Consider the following 18,550-nt stretch of genomic DNA (forward strand, 5'->3'; position numbering starts at 1 on the left):
TAGAAATGGAAAAGTGCGGCCGCCTGGTGCATTCCCCTTTCCAGCAAGACACCTCAGAATTCAGCCAGACAAAGTTTAAGAGAAATCTCTGCTTTCCTCTCACACAAACTTTCCATCTAGAAGTGCTTTGCAGTCCTTGCCCCAGTTGTGTGAAACAAGCTTTATCTTCATATTCATAGATGATAATAATGAAATAAAGACTGGGACCTAGATGGTGAGAAGCATTCTGTACTTAACCATGAGTTAAGTACCTTGGAGGAGCCTAAGGTGAAGCTTCGCAGCAGATCAAAGCTGGCACTACTAGAGCCAGACCATCACAGTCCCTGCTTAGACTGGCTTCAGGGAGAGGGGAATAACCTCACACTTTCTACAGGACGAGAAAATCCCTACAGACAGTCGCTTGTGGAATAGCTGACATACTATAAATTACTAGCTTACTATAAATTACTAGCAGCTATTCATACTTGGACACCACGCTTCCTGCCCATGCTCTCCCTAGAAATCTGAACCATAAAGCAGCTTCTAACACTCTACATGTAAATCTTAGTAGGCTGAAAAGCATAATCTCTTGGAACTACAGAGATGGTAAGATTTAACCTACTTACAGTCATTTGAGAGTAGTGAGGGCATGATGTCATGTTATGATTGAGCTAAATTCACAGTTGCTGTCTGGCTGCAAGGTAAGCCAATTCAAAATCACTAAGCAAAATTAAGCTCTTACTTCTCAGGGGCAGTGAACTGCTCCCTCACCTTAAGCCATCTCTTAAAATCACACACTAACATCCACATAATCTGTGCTAAAACTTAACACTTCTCTTACTCCTGTGGCAAAATTAAAAGTTTCTATACTAAGACAACCAAACTATTTCTCAACAGGTTTCCCAGGAGAACAGGCAATGGTATTTGTTCATCCTATGAACCATCAGACTAAAGCATTCAAATCTCAAGTAAGAGAAGCTTTTAAGCTGTGTATGGGCATGCTGTGATGACGGGGTTTAAAGCACCATTTAAAAAAAATATTACTATTTAAAAACTAGTTATTTGCAGACATATAGTTTTTTTAAGCATTTTAACTGCAGTTTTATCCTTTGACAATACTAGTAAGAGAAATGGAGGCAAATCCTGACATCAACTGTGCATAGTTTCACAGCAGTGTAACAGTGTTGAAAGCCAAGCACCTTCAGCTCCCACTATCGGTTACAGCAAGAAATGCTCTTATCTTTCAGGATGCATGAAAAAAACAAAAAAACCCCACATTAATTCCAATCTAAAGCAAAACAAAATGAACCTTCATCAGTTCTCATACTTTTGCAGTATCAGGCAGAGTTGATAATTACAGGATTTTACTCCAAGAATTAATATTTTGAACAATACGATATTAGATATTTAAATTCTTCAAGTCTTTACTTTTATTTATTAATATGATCTTTGATAACCACAGACATCTTGCATTGCATTCCACACAAATCCACACAGCAGATGCCATCTTGGGAGGACAAAAGAATAGACAGATTTAACTAACCTACACGTGGTTTGACATATATGCTTCAGGAAAAATAAAACCAAACAATCTCACAGACACTGAACAAATCAGAAGGGCAGTGAAATCTGAATAGTTTCAAACACTTAGTTTACTTCTTTATTTTATTAAGCCAACAGTATTTTGGGAAAAAAAAGAAAAATTGTTGGGAAGAGAGGCCCAGAGAGAAGAGGAGGTTTAGCACAAGTACACAGAATGATGCTAGAAAAACTAATGCCTGCGTAAGAACACCAGCACTCTCGTGTCGCTCCAAGTGGGATGAATCACCTTGGGAAGCTTTGCACACCTTTAACTGCATGTAAAATTTGGCATGTAACCCAAATGCACGTAACCCAAATATTAGCAGTGAGGAGACACAAATTGCAACACAGATCATTTCCCTGGTGTCACATGGCAAACCAGTGGCAAGGAGACCAGTTAGAGCTCAGCAATCCTCGCCCCAGCACTGCTCAATCCATAGGTCAGACTTTCTCCATTTTGCAATTACTGAACTTTTTACCTGTATCATCATAAAAACTGTCAGTCTCAAATGAGAAAGTCACTTTAACACATGCTTAAATTTACTTCACTGACATGTACATATTTAAATATTTTGCTAATGTAAGACCTCCAAGTGTTAATTTAAAACAAGAACAAACAACGAACCACTGTACTCAGAAAGATAACCTTTAAGAGGGAAGTAGCAGGAATAGCACTGTTTCAACTACACATCTCTAACTGTGACTACTCACAAAGTATTCCATAAAACACAATTTACATTTTACTTCCTAGTGAGACCAAGCTGAGATAAAGTGTCTATATTGCCACAGATTTAATAATGAAAGTTTTACAGCACTTTGCTTTGTCTCTAACTGAAAAGCAGAACATTTTCAGTGACATGGTAATATGACATCAAAAAGTTGGGGGTTTGGGTTTCGTGGTAGTAAAAGAGGGAAGAATCCTTCTACTAAACTATGTTCTTCAAGTTAAATTTCGGTCAACAAACCAAATAAACTGCTGAATTTACGTCCAGCTTATGCGGTCAGCTGTCAGACCAAAATGAGAAATGCAATGGGAAACTTACCTCAGAATTATCAGGTTCATCTTTAATTTTGTCTAATAGTCCCTGCTGTGGGGCCATAGCTTTATCATATTCGTCATCCAAAGGCTCCTCCTTAATTCTAATATTTGGTGCAAAGGAATTCCCCAGCTCTTGTCCAATAGATTCCTTACTAGAAAATAGGTAGCTAGACTCCTGAAACAATAATATGAAAAAGAATTCACCCTCCTGCATCTGCCATTAGGAGTTGGGCTGCTGCCAAGGGGAGTTTCTGTTGCAGACCAAAAGAAATGGGTCCTGCCACTGGAAGGTGGGAGAAATGATGGGCAGCAGCTGCTGCCTCTACGTCCCTGCAGCACCCTCTGCCATCCCACCCCCAATCCTTTTCACTCCTCTGGACAAAGCAGAAGCCACCCAGCTCTCTAAGTTGGTTGTCAGTAGGGGCATTCGGTTGTTTGGGCAGTGTCTCCTGTTGATACAGCTGTTCCCTGTCTCATCTGGAAAAAAGGCAGCAGGTCAGATGGATGCATCCAGGTCTAGATTCGGCTCACCAGTCAGTCAGACCATGCTGAACATGAAAGTGGCTATCAAAAGAATCCTCAATCCAAAGAGAGGGTCAGCAAAATTTTACAAAATTATATGCACTGTTTAAGTAGCAAAGATGTCTAAGAGTCAGAAGATCAGTTTTCTTGATACTCAAATTTACACTCAAATACAAAATACGTATTTTGAATTATTCCAGTATATTGCTGCACTTGCAAAAGTGTTTGAAAGATCTATAGCTTACCCTGAAGTTAGTTTCTGGAGTTTGTGGCGCTAACTGCGTCCGTAATGTTTCTTCTACTTGATTATGAACTGAGGAAAACATATACATTAAATATAAATGAATACAGAGTCCAACGCATTTCCTTTAAAACTATCTAGAGTCTCATACTGATCCCCAACCCAATAGTCCGATAGCACCTCAGAAGTATTAAACTACTCCCTTTCTCCTCCCTGCAAATAAAATGGTAATCCTTAAACAGAATTGACATTTTTTTATTATTCTATTGGGTCATTATTTTCTCATTCCAGCAAAATGGTTGTAAAATTCTGAGGTGAATTGTTCATTCAGAATTTTCTACACCCCAGTGGGTTCTGAACTCTCCCATGTTCCGACATTTAAATCAGAAAATATTTTTCAGAGCAACAACTTTCAACCTTTTCTTTGCTGTTCTGGTCTTTTGCCTTTTCCCCCCTTCTCAGGAGACAGTAGCTTATGCTTTTTTAGCATGTATCTTTTTAAAATTCTGGATTTTCCTGGATACTGGATGCTGCCTGTGAACATTTACTATTGCTGTTTCCATTACTGGCTACTCTACCTGAGGCTGCATAGCTTTTAGCCACAATCTTCTAACTGTAAGTATTTACGATTTTCTGAAATATGTCTTTTGCACAGAAATATTCTTCACTTGATTTCTACCTGAAGGTAAAAGTAAAGATACATCTTTAACTCTTCTTTATTTCAAAAACACCTGTATTGCTTCTCTATCATTTGTGCAACCTGGAAACACTGATTTAAGATGCTGTTACTAAACATACGAAGTTTAAATACCAGAACTGTAAGCTGTGAATCTGAACAAGTAGCCAGGAGGCTCTCACTTGCTGGCCAACCCTCTCTCCATACAGTCTTCTGAATAAAATTAAATCGCACGTTCCAGCCTGGTTATTCTTAATTCCTTCATTCACTGTTCTACAGTAATTTTCAGAGCTTGGGAAGTCAAAAACAAGTGTGTGGGCAGCAAGAACTACTGGTGACTGTCAGGCTCCCTCAAATGAGAAATGGATTACAGGCATCTTTGGTTCTCTCCATGTTGGCTGGACAAAGTCCAAGACACAAGTATCTGAGGAAGAAGGAGAGGAGTCTCCCAGGAAAAGTACATCTCAAGTTACTCTCTGGCTTACTTCCTGCAGACACTAATACATTTCTAGCAAGACTTTCCATGATGTTACTATCAAATGTGTACTGCTTTAAATACATATACATTAATGAAGAATTGGTACTTTGCTCAAAAAAATCCTTCCTGTTCATCAACTTAACCTAAACTTCATCATCATTTCTTCTAAGGAGTTCCAAGGTCTATAAAAAACAGTGAGAAAAAACAAAAGGAAGCTTGAATTGTCACCCAGCTTGGTTTAGTAAAACCACAACAACAAAGGGTATGTTGAGGCTTTGAAACAAGCTGTGGAGGAGACATCCCCTAATGCTGCCAGGGCCTTTTGCAAATCCTAGTCCTAACACAGAGTTCATTTTATTTCAGGGTTCTTTATAAAATGCTTCCCTAAGTACAGCTATGCATATTCTCTTCAACAAGGTGATGTTTTTAATAACTAGCCCTATTGCTAACTTCTGTCTAGTTCTTTCTTCCTCTTTGCTGGGTAGCCAGGTCTACAATGTCAACAGTTACCTGCTTTGTCAAGAAAACTGCTTTTCAATCTAGAATCCATATCTTTAGGGACTTTTTCCAACCGTTTTTCACGTTCTTGAAAATGTCCTTCTCTATTCTTGTCCTTTGCTGAAAAAGTCTCTTTGCCATTATCTCTTGTTATGCTAAAATCTTTTCGAATTGATTTAAATACAGGGCCCTGCTCAAATGGTGAAGTGAGATCCTTTTGGATTGCATTCTGAATCTGAATTTCTTTTTCACTGTCCAATTCATGTTCTGTAACTCTCTTGCCCTCTTCCAGATGGTCTTCATCATGAATCGCTGAAGAAAGAGTGTCTTTTGGAGTGAAATTTTGATCATCTTCGTTGTCACTCCCAACAACAGGTATGCCTGCAAGATCCCCAGAGTTCAGAAAATAATCATCATCATCGTCATCCAGCAGTGAGTTTTCAGATCCTGTTCGATTCTGTATTCCATAAGATATGCCGTCGAGGGCAGGTGTTAAGTTGTGGTCAGTGTCCTCAGACATTTCTGCATCCAGAATTTCACCACCTAGGGAGAAAAAAAACCCATAACCAGTCAGAAAATTCACCAACTTCATGTGTAACAAAGGACAAGTGTTAAGTGCCCTTTGCTATTCTGTCTGATGCTGCAGTTCCTTGAATACTCTAAGCCTTCTTGGGCCAACATTACTGATAAAACATTGCTGATGTAAGAAACGGTTCTGTCCCACTCATCACACAGTGAAGTAGTAGTTAAACTGAGTAAAACTAACCTGAGTAAAACTAACTAAAGAAAGAAAAAACATTAACTTCCATTCATCTCATTTGTAACACTTGTGGAGAAGGCAATGCAGGGAGGGAATGAGGAGCAAGGGCTAGGAGAAGGGCAAAATAGTCTTTTTCAGCAGCAATGATACTTCTAAGAAATGTTTTGTGAAATTATGGCCTTATATAAATAAATAAGAATACTTACATTTTTCTGTAATATCAAATACCGCATCAGATTTATCTTCAAACTGTAAAAAGGAAAGCACTATATCATTATCTTGGTCAGCTGCCATGTACTTTGCTAAAAAGTATCCGATCAAAACCAAAACCAACAAGAAGGATCATAGTTCCTCCTCCTTCCCTTCTTGCCCCAAGCAAAGTTCTAAAAATTAAGACTGTTTCTTTAGTGAGAAGTCACATTTACCCTAACAAGTTCAGAAGTATATAGAAAAAGCACACAAGGACAATTTAGAATTAGCGCTGCTTCCCAGAGAAGGTGGAGGAGAGAGGGGAGGGAAGGGAATGTCAAAATTTTCACTTCTACGTGAGATACTTGTACCAGGTCAAGGTCATAGATTCTGCCCTCTTTGACACTCTACGAGCCTTCATTTCCTCTGAAGGTTATAAATGGAAAAATAGCAGCATATACAGCTTCCACTGACGTGGGCTGCACAGATCCAAAGGTTTCACCTCTCTAACAGGGAATGTCCCCTTTCCAGGAACAGTGAAATGTAATGCTTAGCTTCCTAACAGTAACAAGACAATGAGTGTCAGTATGAGCGTAACCAAAGAAGAACGAGATGATGACTCTGAGTGCTGTACAAAACATCTGTTTACATTAAGCATTCTCTGACAGACATTAAAATTGACGGCGTGCTTGAATGCTGTCTGAAGAAGTATGCGCATTCAGCATAATTAAAGTTTCCTTCGGAATGTCCAACTCATTAGCATCCCTCCTTTCTGCCTAAAAGATAACAGCAATTCATTTAAGTCATCTCTCCTTTCTCTACGTCTCCAGCTCTACACTTCCTTTTCTGGTAGATCCTGCTCACACTTCAATTCTTAAGCCATCTTAAGGAAAGTAATGGGATTTGATAGCAAAGGGATGATCTCTAATTTCATTTAACTCAAGTCATTTAGTTGATAAATCCGATATTCCACAGGACTGTGGTGGGAACTATCAGTTTAGTAGCAGCCAGCTTCAGGAAAGGATGACAACATACTGTCCCAGGGTTCATCTGATGGCAAAAAGTCCATCAGTTTGTTTCCAGCATCACTTGCTAGTCTACAAAGACAAGTTAGCTCCTTCAGCTTAATTTGACACACATGGAATAGTGAGGACCTGTCCAGCACTATGAATATCAAGACAAATGATACTGCACCAAAACTTTCCAGCTTCTCTGAGCAGATAGTTGAGGCTGGAAAAGTGAAATACAGAACCAAAAGAAAAAAAAAAAAGTTACACTTTTCCACAAGGCTGATGTAAGTCTCTTCACTGTAATTTTCTAGAGGAAAAAAGAGTACAGAAACACATTCCAGGAAGGTTTTCAAGGCCTGAGTTCTGCTACTGCTATAATGCTCCTAGGAATGTCTCAAGTTTAATGTTGATCTAGAAGTCCACTTGTAGCCAACTAGGTTTACACTAGTGTAAAGTTAATTCCCATAAATATTGGATACACTTAGTGCTGATACCAGATGCTGAGGACAAAGATAGCGGTGGTGTACTGTTTTTACAGAATAACAGAAAAAGAAACTTGTTGCCCTTTGATAGTAATATCAGAATATGAAGCCTTGGGAGGCAAGAATGATAGTTACTTCAAATTAGCACCCTGTATTATAGTGTAAACAGTGTCCTTCCAGGTTAGCGCTTAGGATGTAACACTGTTCACCAGGAGTCTAATATGCAATTATAAAAACCCAGCCATATACCTAGTGGATTTTTAGAGAAAAGGAACTAGGTCCTTTTCTCTACGCTGACCTTCCTTGATCCCTTTCTTGCTTCCTGTCAGTAATGCTCTTTCTTCTCCAGAAATGTCTCAGGCAATTTGCTGGTTGGGTGAGAGAAATTTTCAGTTGAGATAAAGCATTAGACCATCCTTTTCTCAAAGTAGGTTTGTATCAAAGCAGTTCTTTTACTCTTTTGAGATCCAGAGTACCTGTAGGAAAGTATTCTGGGTTCTACCACAACCCTGGTTACCTTATACATCCAAACCCTAGCTATTCCTCCTCCTCTCGTGATAACAAATCTTTTAATAATGGGTGCCGAAACAGAAATGCTGTTATTAGGAAGAGAATACATTTTGCAGTCTAGACCTCTCTAACTGTTTCATTCAAAGAAATTACAACATGCAAGTCAGCACAAGGGGCCATCTGCAAGAGCGCATTAGGGACTACCATAAATATTTTGGACAAGTTGGAAAACATTTACAATCTACCTGGAAGGAATCCAAGACACTTCTCAAGTACAAGGTCTTCCTAGGAAAAAAAACCCTCTACTTCTTTTCTCTTTCTTTTGTGAGGCTATCAAAATAAGGGATCATCTTGAGTATTTTCTTCCTTTAAAAGGCTTTAGGGTACAGAGGAAGATCTGTGTTTGTGGACAAAAGCTCCCATTGGAAATGTTTATAAAACGGGAACTTCAGCATCTGATAATACTAGCAGTCTCATTTAAGCCACCATCTAGTTTCTGATGGTGAACAGCATCACAACTCCCACATGGTGTAAATCCAAAGAGAGAAAACTAGGGGAAGTGTTTGTATGCTTGTGTGTCTGTATACATATGTATCTACATACAAATATATCCCCAATAAATTACTAATTCCATAACAATCTATAGCTGGACTATGCCCTGAACTGAGGGCTCATGTACTTTTTTTCTGAATTAGTGTGGGGTATTCTCTCAATTACATACACTTCTATTCCCTTCCTGAATCCTATTACAGTCTTGTTTAATGCCATCTCAGGAGGAAATTTTGTATATCAACAGTTACATAAAAACATATCACCTTAAGCAGTCATATAAATTGGCTTTCACTGGATTATGGTCTTGTATCACACAGAAATGTAAGTAATAATGCCCAACTTAACTATTTCTATATTATTCTATTACATTTCTGCAAGGCAATTCCCTCTCTTACCAGTCCTCATACTTCCTCCTTTGATTAGCTGTCATCACTCTTAATTCCCTTTATTTATTCTGCTCAGATTTTTTCAGATTTGGTGATTAGTGGAACAAAAGTACTCTAGAGGCAAACATGAAACTGATTCATCAGATGGCATTTCCTATGGGTCATTTTTGACAGATCTAAGAAGAGGCACCTCAATATCCCAGATTAAGTCCTAGATAACTACAGAATGGAAAGTACCTGGTACAGAAAGCTTTCTGTTAAAATTCTCTTGGCTTCAACTCCTCAACACAGTCCTCAAAACGCACTTGCAGTTGTAAAACAAAACTCAAAAATATCATATTTTAAAACACCTTCACTCAATCACTTTGGCTAGTATTTTGCCAGAGAATAACTTAATGATACTTAGTGCTTTTAAGTAGTGAACATTAGCTAAGAGTTTAAGACAGAACAGTTTAAGTTTGATATTAGCAAAATTAAATGTTTTAGGATATATCTTTCTTAGTGACTGTCTCATTAGCTAGCATTGTACACAAAGCAATGCTCTGCCTACTCAGGTTGTAATAAATACATAAATGAAACAAGAATACAGAAATGGTGACAAAACAATTAGGTATTCCTAGAAGCAATGTGTTCTGCTTTAAATTAACTACTCTTTACATAAAGACAGTACTCCTTTTATTAAAAAAAAAAAATCCACTAGGTATATGGCTGGTTTTTTATAATTACATATTAGACTCCTGGGGAACAGTGTTACATCCTAAGTGCTAACCTGGAAGGACGCTGTTTACACTATAATACGATGTGCTAATTTGAAGTAACTAAAAACCTGTTCAATACTTTAATGGCGTTCAAAGTTGCCATAGCATCCATAAATCAAATAATTAACAGATGATTTTTGTGCAATATAAAGAGAGAAGCTGCCTATGGCTACAACCTTGTTTTGTATGCAAAACAGAGAATTTCTTTAAAAAAAAATAAACAAAACAACGTTGCATATACAGGCACATATCTTTCTAACAAGCCTTCTGAAGTTTGATCCTAGGTTTTACTGCAGCCATAAGCAAACTGTGGAAAGGAAGCAGATGCTAAGAAAACTGCAATTAAAAATAGTCAGAGATGATTCTCAGTTTCTTGTCTGTACAGTTCCCTTGTCCCTATATACACAGCATAACCCCCCACTTCAGAATTCATCAAACTGATAAGGAAGACACCATTTTTAAAAAAAAGAAGTAATTTAAATTGTAATTGCTATTCTTGAACCAGGTGCGGGGAGCTCAGGAAGCATCCCCTGACCTTTTACACATGACATCCCTGGAAGGGATGCCAGGCAGCCAGCCAACCGCGCTGCACCTCTGCGACGGGAAAACTCCGCGGCACGAGCAGAATTAAGCAGCGGGCCTCTCCCAGAGCTGCTTTCCACCGAAACACAGACAGACCTATCGATTCATACCTTCGGAGCACCTGGGGAGGGAAGAGCAGAGGGTAACAAAGAGCCAGCCTGCTGCAGATACCTGCTACAGGAAAAGAACCGCTGCGGCAGGAAGAGAACCCGGCGGGGTCAGGCGAGCCATAGAGCTTGGCGTGCGGTGCTGGGCCTGCAGAGCCCCCTAGCCGCCCCGGCTCCGCGCCGGACCTCCGTGCCGGACAGCCGCCCGCTCTGGCCAACGAGTGGCCTGACACCCCGGGAACCCCTGCGGTTCGCTGGTGGGCGGCCACGCGTTGCTCTTCGTAGGGGAGAACGAGTTCAGAGGCGCGCGTGGGGAGAGGGAGAGTGTGAGCTTGGCAGATTTTGCGAGGTATGTCCTTGAGGGCGGCTAAGCCATGCTCCAGACTCTCTTTTATCACTGTTCTAGTCTAAGGGTAATTAAAGGGATACTATGGTGGGTATTTTTAAAGGCACATCCCAAACAATCGTCTGTACGTGTAAAAAGACAAAGGCAGGCATTTTCCAGCTTCTTGTGGCTCCCTACCTTTCTATTCAAGAAACACGGTTTTACCTTGCATCTCGCCTACATCTTCGATTTTTAAGTTTCAAGAAAGAAGATGTAGTGAAACATGCTGCTGCCGTTTCATTTGTGCATTTTTAGAATTCTGAACGATTCACTAGAAATCATGGGGAGCAGTTCAGCACATAAGTGTATCGCCCCTTTCTGTCCCCAGGTTTTTCTGACATTCCTGAGTTTTCTGAATATTCTCAGGCCAATTCCAAGCAAAGGCCCTGTCAACCTTATGGTTTCCATATCCACCAAACACGCACACATAAGCTGCATACTGCTACCAACCTATATGGTGCCAAGCAGATGAGACTGTCAAACACACAGAAAGTCACAGTGTGCTTTACTTTTTCTGAATGATTGAATGAATGACAGAAGAGGATCCAAGCCCTTCTCCCATCTGCCCACAAAAAAGTGGATTTGAGAAGGAAGCAGCTCCTCACAGGAAGGCTTCACCTTGCAACGGTTCTTGCAAAGACACCAGTTTGATGTGCTCATCTGAAGACTGCTAGACATGTGGGCTTTGCAAATTAAGAGACACACAGAGACACAAAACACACATCAAGCAAACAAACCACGACATCCACAATAAAGGCTTTCTTTTAAAAACAAGAACTTCTACCCTCAAAACCTCACCCCTGGCTACACAATGAACTTTCCTATTGCTGGTTAAGACACTCTACAAACAACCGTTGACGCTGGGATTTTGGTTACACTAAATCTGTAAGTCAGCTGAAAACATAAAAATTCCTATTTCGCACAGCGTAAGTTGGAAAATCTAAACTGAACTTACATGGATGTAAAAATCTCCAAAATCAGAGCAGGGTCCGTATCATAACAACGTGTGTTTCTGCTGTGATACTCAGCAAGCAATTATTCCAAACCAAGTATTCCAGTTCAGTTACATATTTTAGCATCCCAAAAGAAAGACAGCATTTTCCAGATTACAAATGTATACTTTTGGCCAAAACTTTCAAAAGTATAGCAGTTCAGAGATTATGTTCTGCAAATCACGCAATCCCTTTAATTCCACTTAACTCAGAAGCTGAGTAGCTCATTAAGAGAGCGCCACCGCGATGTCTTTTAAGGGAAAGCCAGTCCATACAATACAACTAAGAAGCAATGAGGGTAACAATCTGGGGTGGAGGACCAGCACTATAACCTCAGAAAGATCCCTCTACTCAATGTCTCCCCCAAGAGGATAATTAACCATGTTAGTAATTGCTTGCTACTAGTTATGTTACTAATAGGACCCCCCCCCGTAAATTAATCTTTAAAGAAAGTGAAACATGTATAAAACCTAAGTCATCTGCTTTTCATTATAATTTGTTCTCAAATAAGAAGCCTACAAGATGGCTTTGCATGCAAATCAGGAAAATTTACAAATGTAGCACCTTCTGCTTGTTGATAAACACAGCAGGGATTATCAGCCCTCCTTCACAGAATGGTTTATATGTTAATAGGCCCACACTGGTGAATCATGCCATCTACCATTAGGTACTTAAGTCTTTTCCCTTCTCATAAGAGTTCGGTGCCAACAACAATCGGTGGTGAAAACTGGGGAGCCTGTATGTATATTCAGTTCTCTCTATTTCAGTATTTCTGTTCTTAAAAGAGAGAAAAGCAATCATGTGATCTACTTTATTCTTCAAAGTGCCTTCCTAACTCAGGCTTCCTTTTTGCCTGTTCCACTTCTCTTTCACATTCCTGTATAGTTCTACAATTTCCTCCTCTCCTGTTCTTAAAAAAACTGGTATCTCTCTCTTTCAGGTGGCTACAATCCCAGTTGGCTTTTATTTTTTCTCTTCCTATGAAGAAGTGGTTCTTACAACAGGCAGCTTAGTTGGATGTTCCACCTTCTTTGCACATAGTATTATAAGTATCCAAGGCTCTTCAGAATGAAATGCCTGAACACCTGTAAAAACAGGCAGAAAAAACACTAGTACTATGTGATCAGAGCTTTCAGCAAAGCTTCTCTGATTGCTTCATGGAGCGCTCGAGAACTGCCCTGTTACACGAACAAACAAGACTGTCTGCACAAAACGGCTGCAAGGACAGGAACGACTATCACAGCGAGACAGTAAAAAATACTGACCCATGTCTGCTTGATTCTTCTGCCTGCAAATAAGTGATGGAGGTAAAACTTGCCTTATATAGGGATCCTTCCCCCAATGGAACTTTCTTAAAACGTATTTAACCAATCAATTTGCTAAGTTTCTTAGATAGCAGAAATTTTGCCAAAAAACACAAAAAAGTGTAATTTTTTCATAGAGCACTGTAACAACTCCTACCAGCAATATTAAACATACTAAAGACCTGTTAATTGCCTGTATTAACTAAACTGTATTTCATAAAAGCTTTCTTGAGCAAATAGCACCATTTAATTAAGATGGAATCTTTCCACTTTTAGCCTGCTTTAACAAATATCAAGGTTCCAAAAACTACACAAATAAGTTATTCAAAAAATAATAAAAGAAAGCAAGTACTCTAAAATTTCTCCTCTAGGAAAAACTCTGTACAGATGTGCTAATACCGTCTCAGGTTCTTCTCACCTAAATTTAGACAACTAAACATTAGTCTATTAGGCTAGTGATTCAGGTTTCCTCTCTTTCCAATGGAAATGAAGAGATTCCTGCAGCAGCAATTCATCCTACCCTGGGACTGCGCAGATGATCTTCCAGAGATTCCCATCTCTTAACACTGATGGCAGAAAGAGTCCAGAGAACCTGCGCAAGACCAGACAGATAACTATTTTGTGGGTACAGCTCATAGTGTAAAGACTGCAAATGGAAAACATTTATTTCTACACTCTCCTTTACACTGCTAAGGAAGTAAAAACAAGAATCTCAACTAATCACAACTATTTTCCTGTATTTTTCACCTACAATACGACACAGTCTGCAAAGACTGTTTCAGCACAGACACAGCAGACTGACACACAAAGGCAACTTCACAGTGTTTGTTGGTTCAGAAGAGTCCAGGATTCTTGCACCTTGCTTGTGCTCTCCTGTGCCACCCTCCAGGGGAGTTTGTGCTTTCTGACCACCACTGTGGACAGCAGAAGTCTAAGACATAAAGACTGAGTCTTAAGTAACTGCTAATCTTGATGGCTCTCAGATCCAAGTACTTAGCTAACTCAGGACCAAGACTCAGATTTTTGATGCTAAACTACTCCAAGCTCTTAGAAGACTTCAAATATTTTTCTGAATCTGGACCAGGTATCCAAAGGGAAAAGAACCAAATATAAAATTTAAGTTTTTGGTTTTGTTACCAAAAATCTGATGTAATAAACTTTAGTTATAATGGTAATTGATTATCATACATTTTTTACTAAAAACTTCAAAGGTATTAGACACAGCACACTTTAAAACTATCATCTAATGTATATGTAAGCCCTGTAATATTTCAAGCTACTTTTAAAATTAAACAGATAGATCTAAAGCAGACAGCAAATATGGTAACCAAAACTAAATACATTACCATCATTCTTCAATCAGTATTTACAGAAAGGACAGAATATATCATGCAATTTTTGGATCAGTACCAGCTCGGTAAAGCAAAGTTATAGTCTTTTAAACTTTTTATTTCCCTTGAAATTTCTGAGTAGCAGTTCCACAGAGTCAGAGTTAATGGAAAAGAGTATGGCGATACAGGTCATCTATGCTAGGTCATAAGGTTAGCACCAATCTGCAGCCTGCTCGACATTTGTATTGGTGTCCCTTTTCCTGATAAGGTTCAAGGGCAGCTCGTGATAGCAGATTTCAATCTCTTTCAAACTCAGCTGTCACGTGGCTTTTGGTTCAGCCTGGTATGAGCTTCTAGAAATAAAGTAACCGCTCCTGGGATCAGCAACATGCAAGGATTAGTCTATTGCAGCCTCACACCTACAGTATTCCTGAAACACTCTACTGGTCCTTTCCAATAACAGAGTTCATTTTATCCTCAAGTTATTTTCCCAGATTGACTCTTGCTCACTCTCTTTTTTATGTTTCCGCTGGACAACTAATTAAAAAAACCCAACTTTGCGGGTGTGCTCTACCCACCTCCCTCTTTTGCCCCTGCGGAAACAGAACTTTTTCTATCAAAGAACGTAAGGCAGAACATAGGCTAAGATGATAGACACTGAGAGCACACACTATTCTGCTAACATGCCTTTGATCAAATATTCACTGCTGGAGAAGCCTTATTTTGAAGAGCTTAGATGATCGCAGAGAATAAGTGTTAGGAGCAAAAGCAGGAGTGAGGTACAACAGCACTGCTTTTATGCCGTTAGAACACTTATAAAAAGGATGATGGAAATCACCTGAACAGAGTCAGTCATTGACAGAAAACCTTGAAGAAAATTCACTAGATAAAACTTGCTACAAGACCTGTTTAAGGAAAGGCCCACGTGAATTGGAATGTCTGGAAGGAATGATAGGATACAGCACTCATTAAATGAGAGAAAAGTTGAGATAACCTCTTCAAGAACATTGGGAGTGATTTCAGAACTAATTTCCACTATCCTAATCATGCAAGGGGCCTTGAAGTGGGCATAAAGAGCTTACTTAACTTTCCTGTATTTTATACAAAGTGAAAAGTCCTAATGTAAAAGACTGAGATCCATTATGCTTATTTTCAGATGGTGAATTCAAAGATTATGACATCAAAGCATCCTTTGAAAAGTGCACAAGCCTTTGCAGCAAAATGTTTTCATTGTCTTTGTACCATTCAAGAGTAGTTCAGTAGCAAAACTTTCTAAATGAGACATTCTCCTTCAATTTTTAATTAAAGCCATGCAAAATTAAAAATCTTTTCCGAACATCTGTCTTATTGATGTAGACACCCAGGTGTTCACCTATTCACACCAAATTGATTTCCAAGAGCCCAAGTGTCAAATTTCAGTAGTTAGCACTGTACAGCCCAAATTGTCCTGTCTAGTTCAATGGGTTGAGAGAGTATTGTTGTAAATAAATGATCATGCTATTCAAAATATAAACTGTTCAAGACAATGATATTATATACAAATTAAAGTTGAACAGCTACAAATCTTTTTATAAACTAAATTAAAAATACATACAAGCAGCCACCTTTAAAGTTGATCTTGATACTACTCAGTACATATGAAAAGTTAAATATGTTGATACATTTTCCTTAGAAAATACAACAGGTTTGATTTTGGGCAGAAATTAACCTCCTCTAAAATAACAGTTTAGCCATAAAAACTCTACAGGTACTATTAAAAATCAAAATTAGACAAACTTCTATGTCAGTCTGGCAAAAACTTTCTTTTTTAGTTTGCTGCTCATTATCATGGATTGACCTAAAAGATGGCAACTGCTTATCAATGGGTTTTGCAAAATGCCAGTTTCAGCGTATATGCTTCTGGAATAATAATATCTGCAAAAGATTTTAATATTGAAAAGAATAATTCTGAATACACAAGGACTTGCTAAGTTCCTCTCTGAAGAAATTATTAGTCTTTATTTTTTTCCATGCGAAGGAAAACAATTCTTTATAAGAAATGCTCATTATTCCTTACGCACAGGATTTGGAAGAGTTCATCATCATGACCTCCTGTAAAATGGGAACTGGACCACTGCGCGGAGCAGAAATGGTATACGCAGGTCTTCCAAGACCTCATTAATTACGGCTTTAATGGAAGATATGTAAGCGGGCTGTGTTTATGGTATGCTAATCTCATTCTTCACAGGTTCCATCAGTCAGCAGCCAGGAGGTATTCACTTCTCTCCACATTCCTCAAGAACATCTTGGTGTATAAAATGGTTTTGGGATGGGAGGGGAGATGAAGAAATTCACCTCTCAGACTCGGAAGATCACAAACTGATAGAATGCAGTGCACTGGTGCTACTATTTCTTTTTAAAATCTCACAGGAGCCTTTCTGGCACAATTAAGATTAACCTCGCTGTCAGACTTGGGACCAGGAAGGTATTTTCCTTCAAGCTAGACTGGCAAGTTGTGTTTCCCCTTTCCTTACTTACTTGCCTCAGACAACTCCACTTTCCTGGATCATCCCTAAATTTTACCAAACAAGTTCTCTGCTTCTGCAGGAGCGGAGAATGTTGTCAATGCCAACAGCATGGGGGGCTTTCCATAATGTACAGGGACGTGTGGAGCAATAATTGATGGAGACTTCTGGACTTACGACCTAGTGGATAATTAGCCAACCAACAGAGAAGTCATTTCTCCTGAGACCAATGAAGATGACACTAACTGGACAATACTTTTTTGTTATTCCTTAGCAGGTGATTGGCAAGCTTAAGAAGAAAAAAGGCAATCTTCTTTTTTTTCTGCTGGTAATACCAGGTGACTCGACAGATAAATTGAGCATATCCAGGCAATGAGCATGAAGAGACTACTAGACACCAGGGTAGAGACTGCACAACCTCTCTGAGCAACCTGTTCCAATGCTTCACTGTCCGCATGGTGCAAAAGTATTTTCTTATGTCCACTAACATTTCAAGTACTGGGAATGAAGTTTAATTTAAGATTTCTTAAGCTGTTGTCCTACTTGCAGCCACTTCCCTTTAAACTTCTTGCAGATAGCCAAAATCTTGATCCTCCAAAGACTTACACATTTATGTAATGTCCGTGAGCAATTCCGCAAAATTTCTTGAGTTTGCTCGTAAATAAGCGCAAGTGTCTGAAAGACATGGGTCCGAGACAATTCAGTGATGATGTTCATTTTCCTAACTGCAGAGCAGCCAAACAACGTCTGTACAACTCCTCCAATTAGACCTTGGAAGGTCAACTGTTCTCTTTAGCAACACTTAGTTCCACCGCAATCACAAGCTTCATGTTCCCTGAAATAAATTCAGCGAATTGAACTTCTCTCACACAGAGGAATGAAAAACTTGAGCCTCGTGTTCTTGTCTTTCTCAAGGCTGGAGAATGGGAAAACTTCTTCGTCTTTGGGAGATGGGAACTGGACAGCTCAGAGTCTTGTAGTGGACTATGGACTCTTCCACACAACTGCAAATGTGACTTAACCTCATTCCTATCAGAAAGCTTTCCATCAAAAGTTACACGCATGCAGGAAAGAGGACATGACTTGTTCCAAGACTATTTTGAGCACTGCTTAAAAAGTTATTCTCCCTCAGTTACTTCGCAGGCTACAAGGCGTGGTCCACAAAGAACCTTCCACTCGTTTAAAAGACGAAGTAATTCTTCAAGTAGATGAGCGTGCCCAGTGTACTTACAGACCAAGCCGTGACAATGAAGGACCAAGTCTCAGGATTGGCGTGGCTAATGGTACTCACGCGGTTACGGCCCGAGTACCTAAGAACTGGATGAAACTGCCATCTTGACTCGCTATGGTTTGACACGGACAATTGAAATAAATTTAAAGAGAGCAGCAAGAACACTGTGTTTTAAACAAGGAGACGGACGGCGACAACGGACCCTAGTTAGCAGTGAGTTTATTACCTAAGTGATGCCAAGACGCTTACGAGAACGACGCCCGGACGCTCTCCTGAAGGAGAACTAAGCGAAAACTGAAGAAACCCGGAGTGGCAGCGTGGCTCCGAGGCCAGAGGGGCCAGCACCGCTCGCCGGCCTGGAGCCAGCGGGCAGCTGCAACGCACCGGCCGGGGGCCGCCTGTCCGCGGGCTGGAGGGGGGGCCCCGCACGCCGGCTCCGGCCGTTCGGCGCCC

At 39.7% G+C, this 18,550-nt stretch overlaps 1 protein-coding gene across 3 annotated transcripts in view; it reads right to left on the reverse strand.

Moving 5' to 3' along the window:
* LOC104837106 (zinc finger MYM-type protein 4-like) overlaps window positions 1-6,208 on the reverse strand; it is a 31,140-nt gene extending 24,932 nt beyond the window's left edge. Inside the window, exons 1-4 of one of the 3 annotated variants that reach the window (XM_010575994.1) lie at window positions 5,981-6,208; window positions 5,027-5,557; window positions 3,367-3,434; window positions 2,604-2,774 (exon numbers count right to left, since the gene is read on the reverse strand). In XM_010575994.1, coding sequence (XP_010574296.1) covers window positions 2,604-2,774; window positions 3,367-3,434; window positions 5,027-5,557; window positions 5,981-6,068 — 858 coding nt within the window. In that variant the 5' untranslated portion in view covers window positions 6,069-6,208. The remainder of the gene's footprint in view (window positions 1-2,603; window positions 2,775-3,366; window positions 3,435-5,026; window positions 5,558-5,980) is intronic. The other 2 variants (XM_010575993.1, XM_010575995.1) reach the window with 2 other exon arrangements.
* Between the last annotated feature and the right edge of the window lie 12,342 nt (window positions 6,209-18,550).

This window comes from Haliaeetus leucocephalus, unplaced genomic scaffold, assembly GCF_000737465.1.
Source record: "Haliaeetus leucocephalus isolate CR32 unplaced genomic scaffold, Haliaeetus_leucocephalus-4.0 Scaffold517, whole genome shotgun sequence".
Lineage (NCBI taxonomy): Eukaryota > Metazoa > Chordata > Aves > Accipitriformes > Accipitridae > Haliaeetus > Haliaeetus leucocephalus.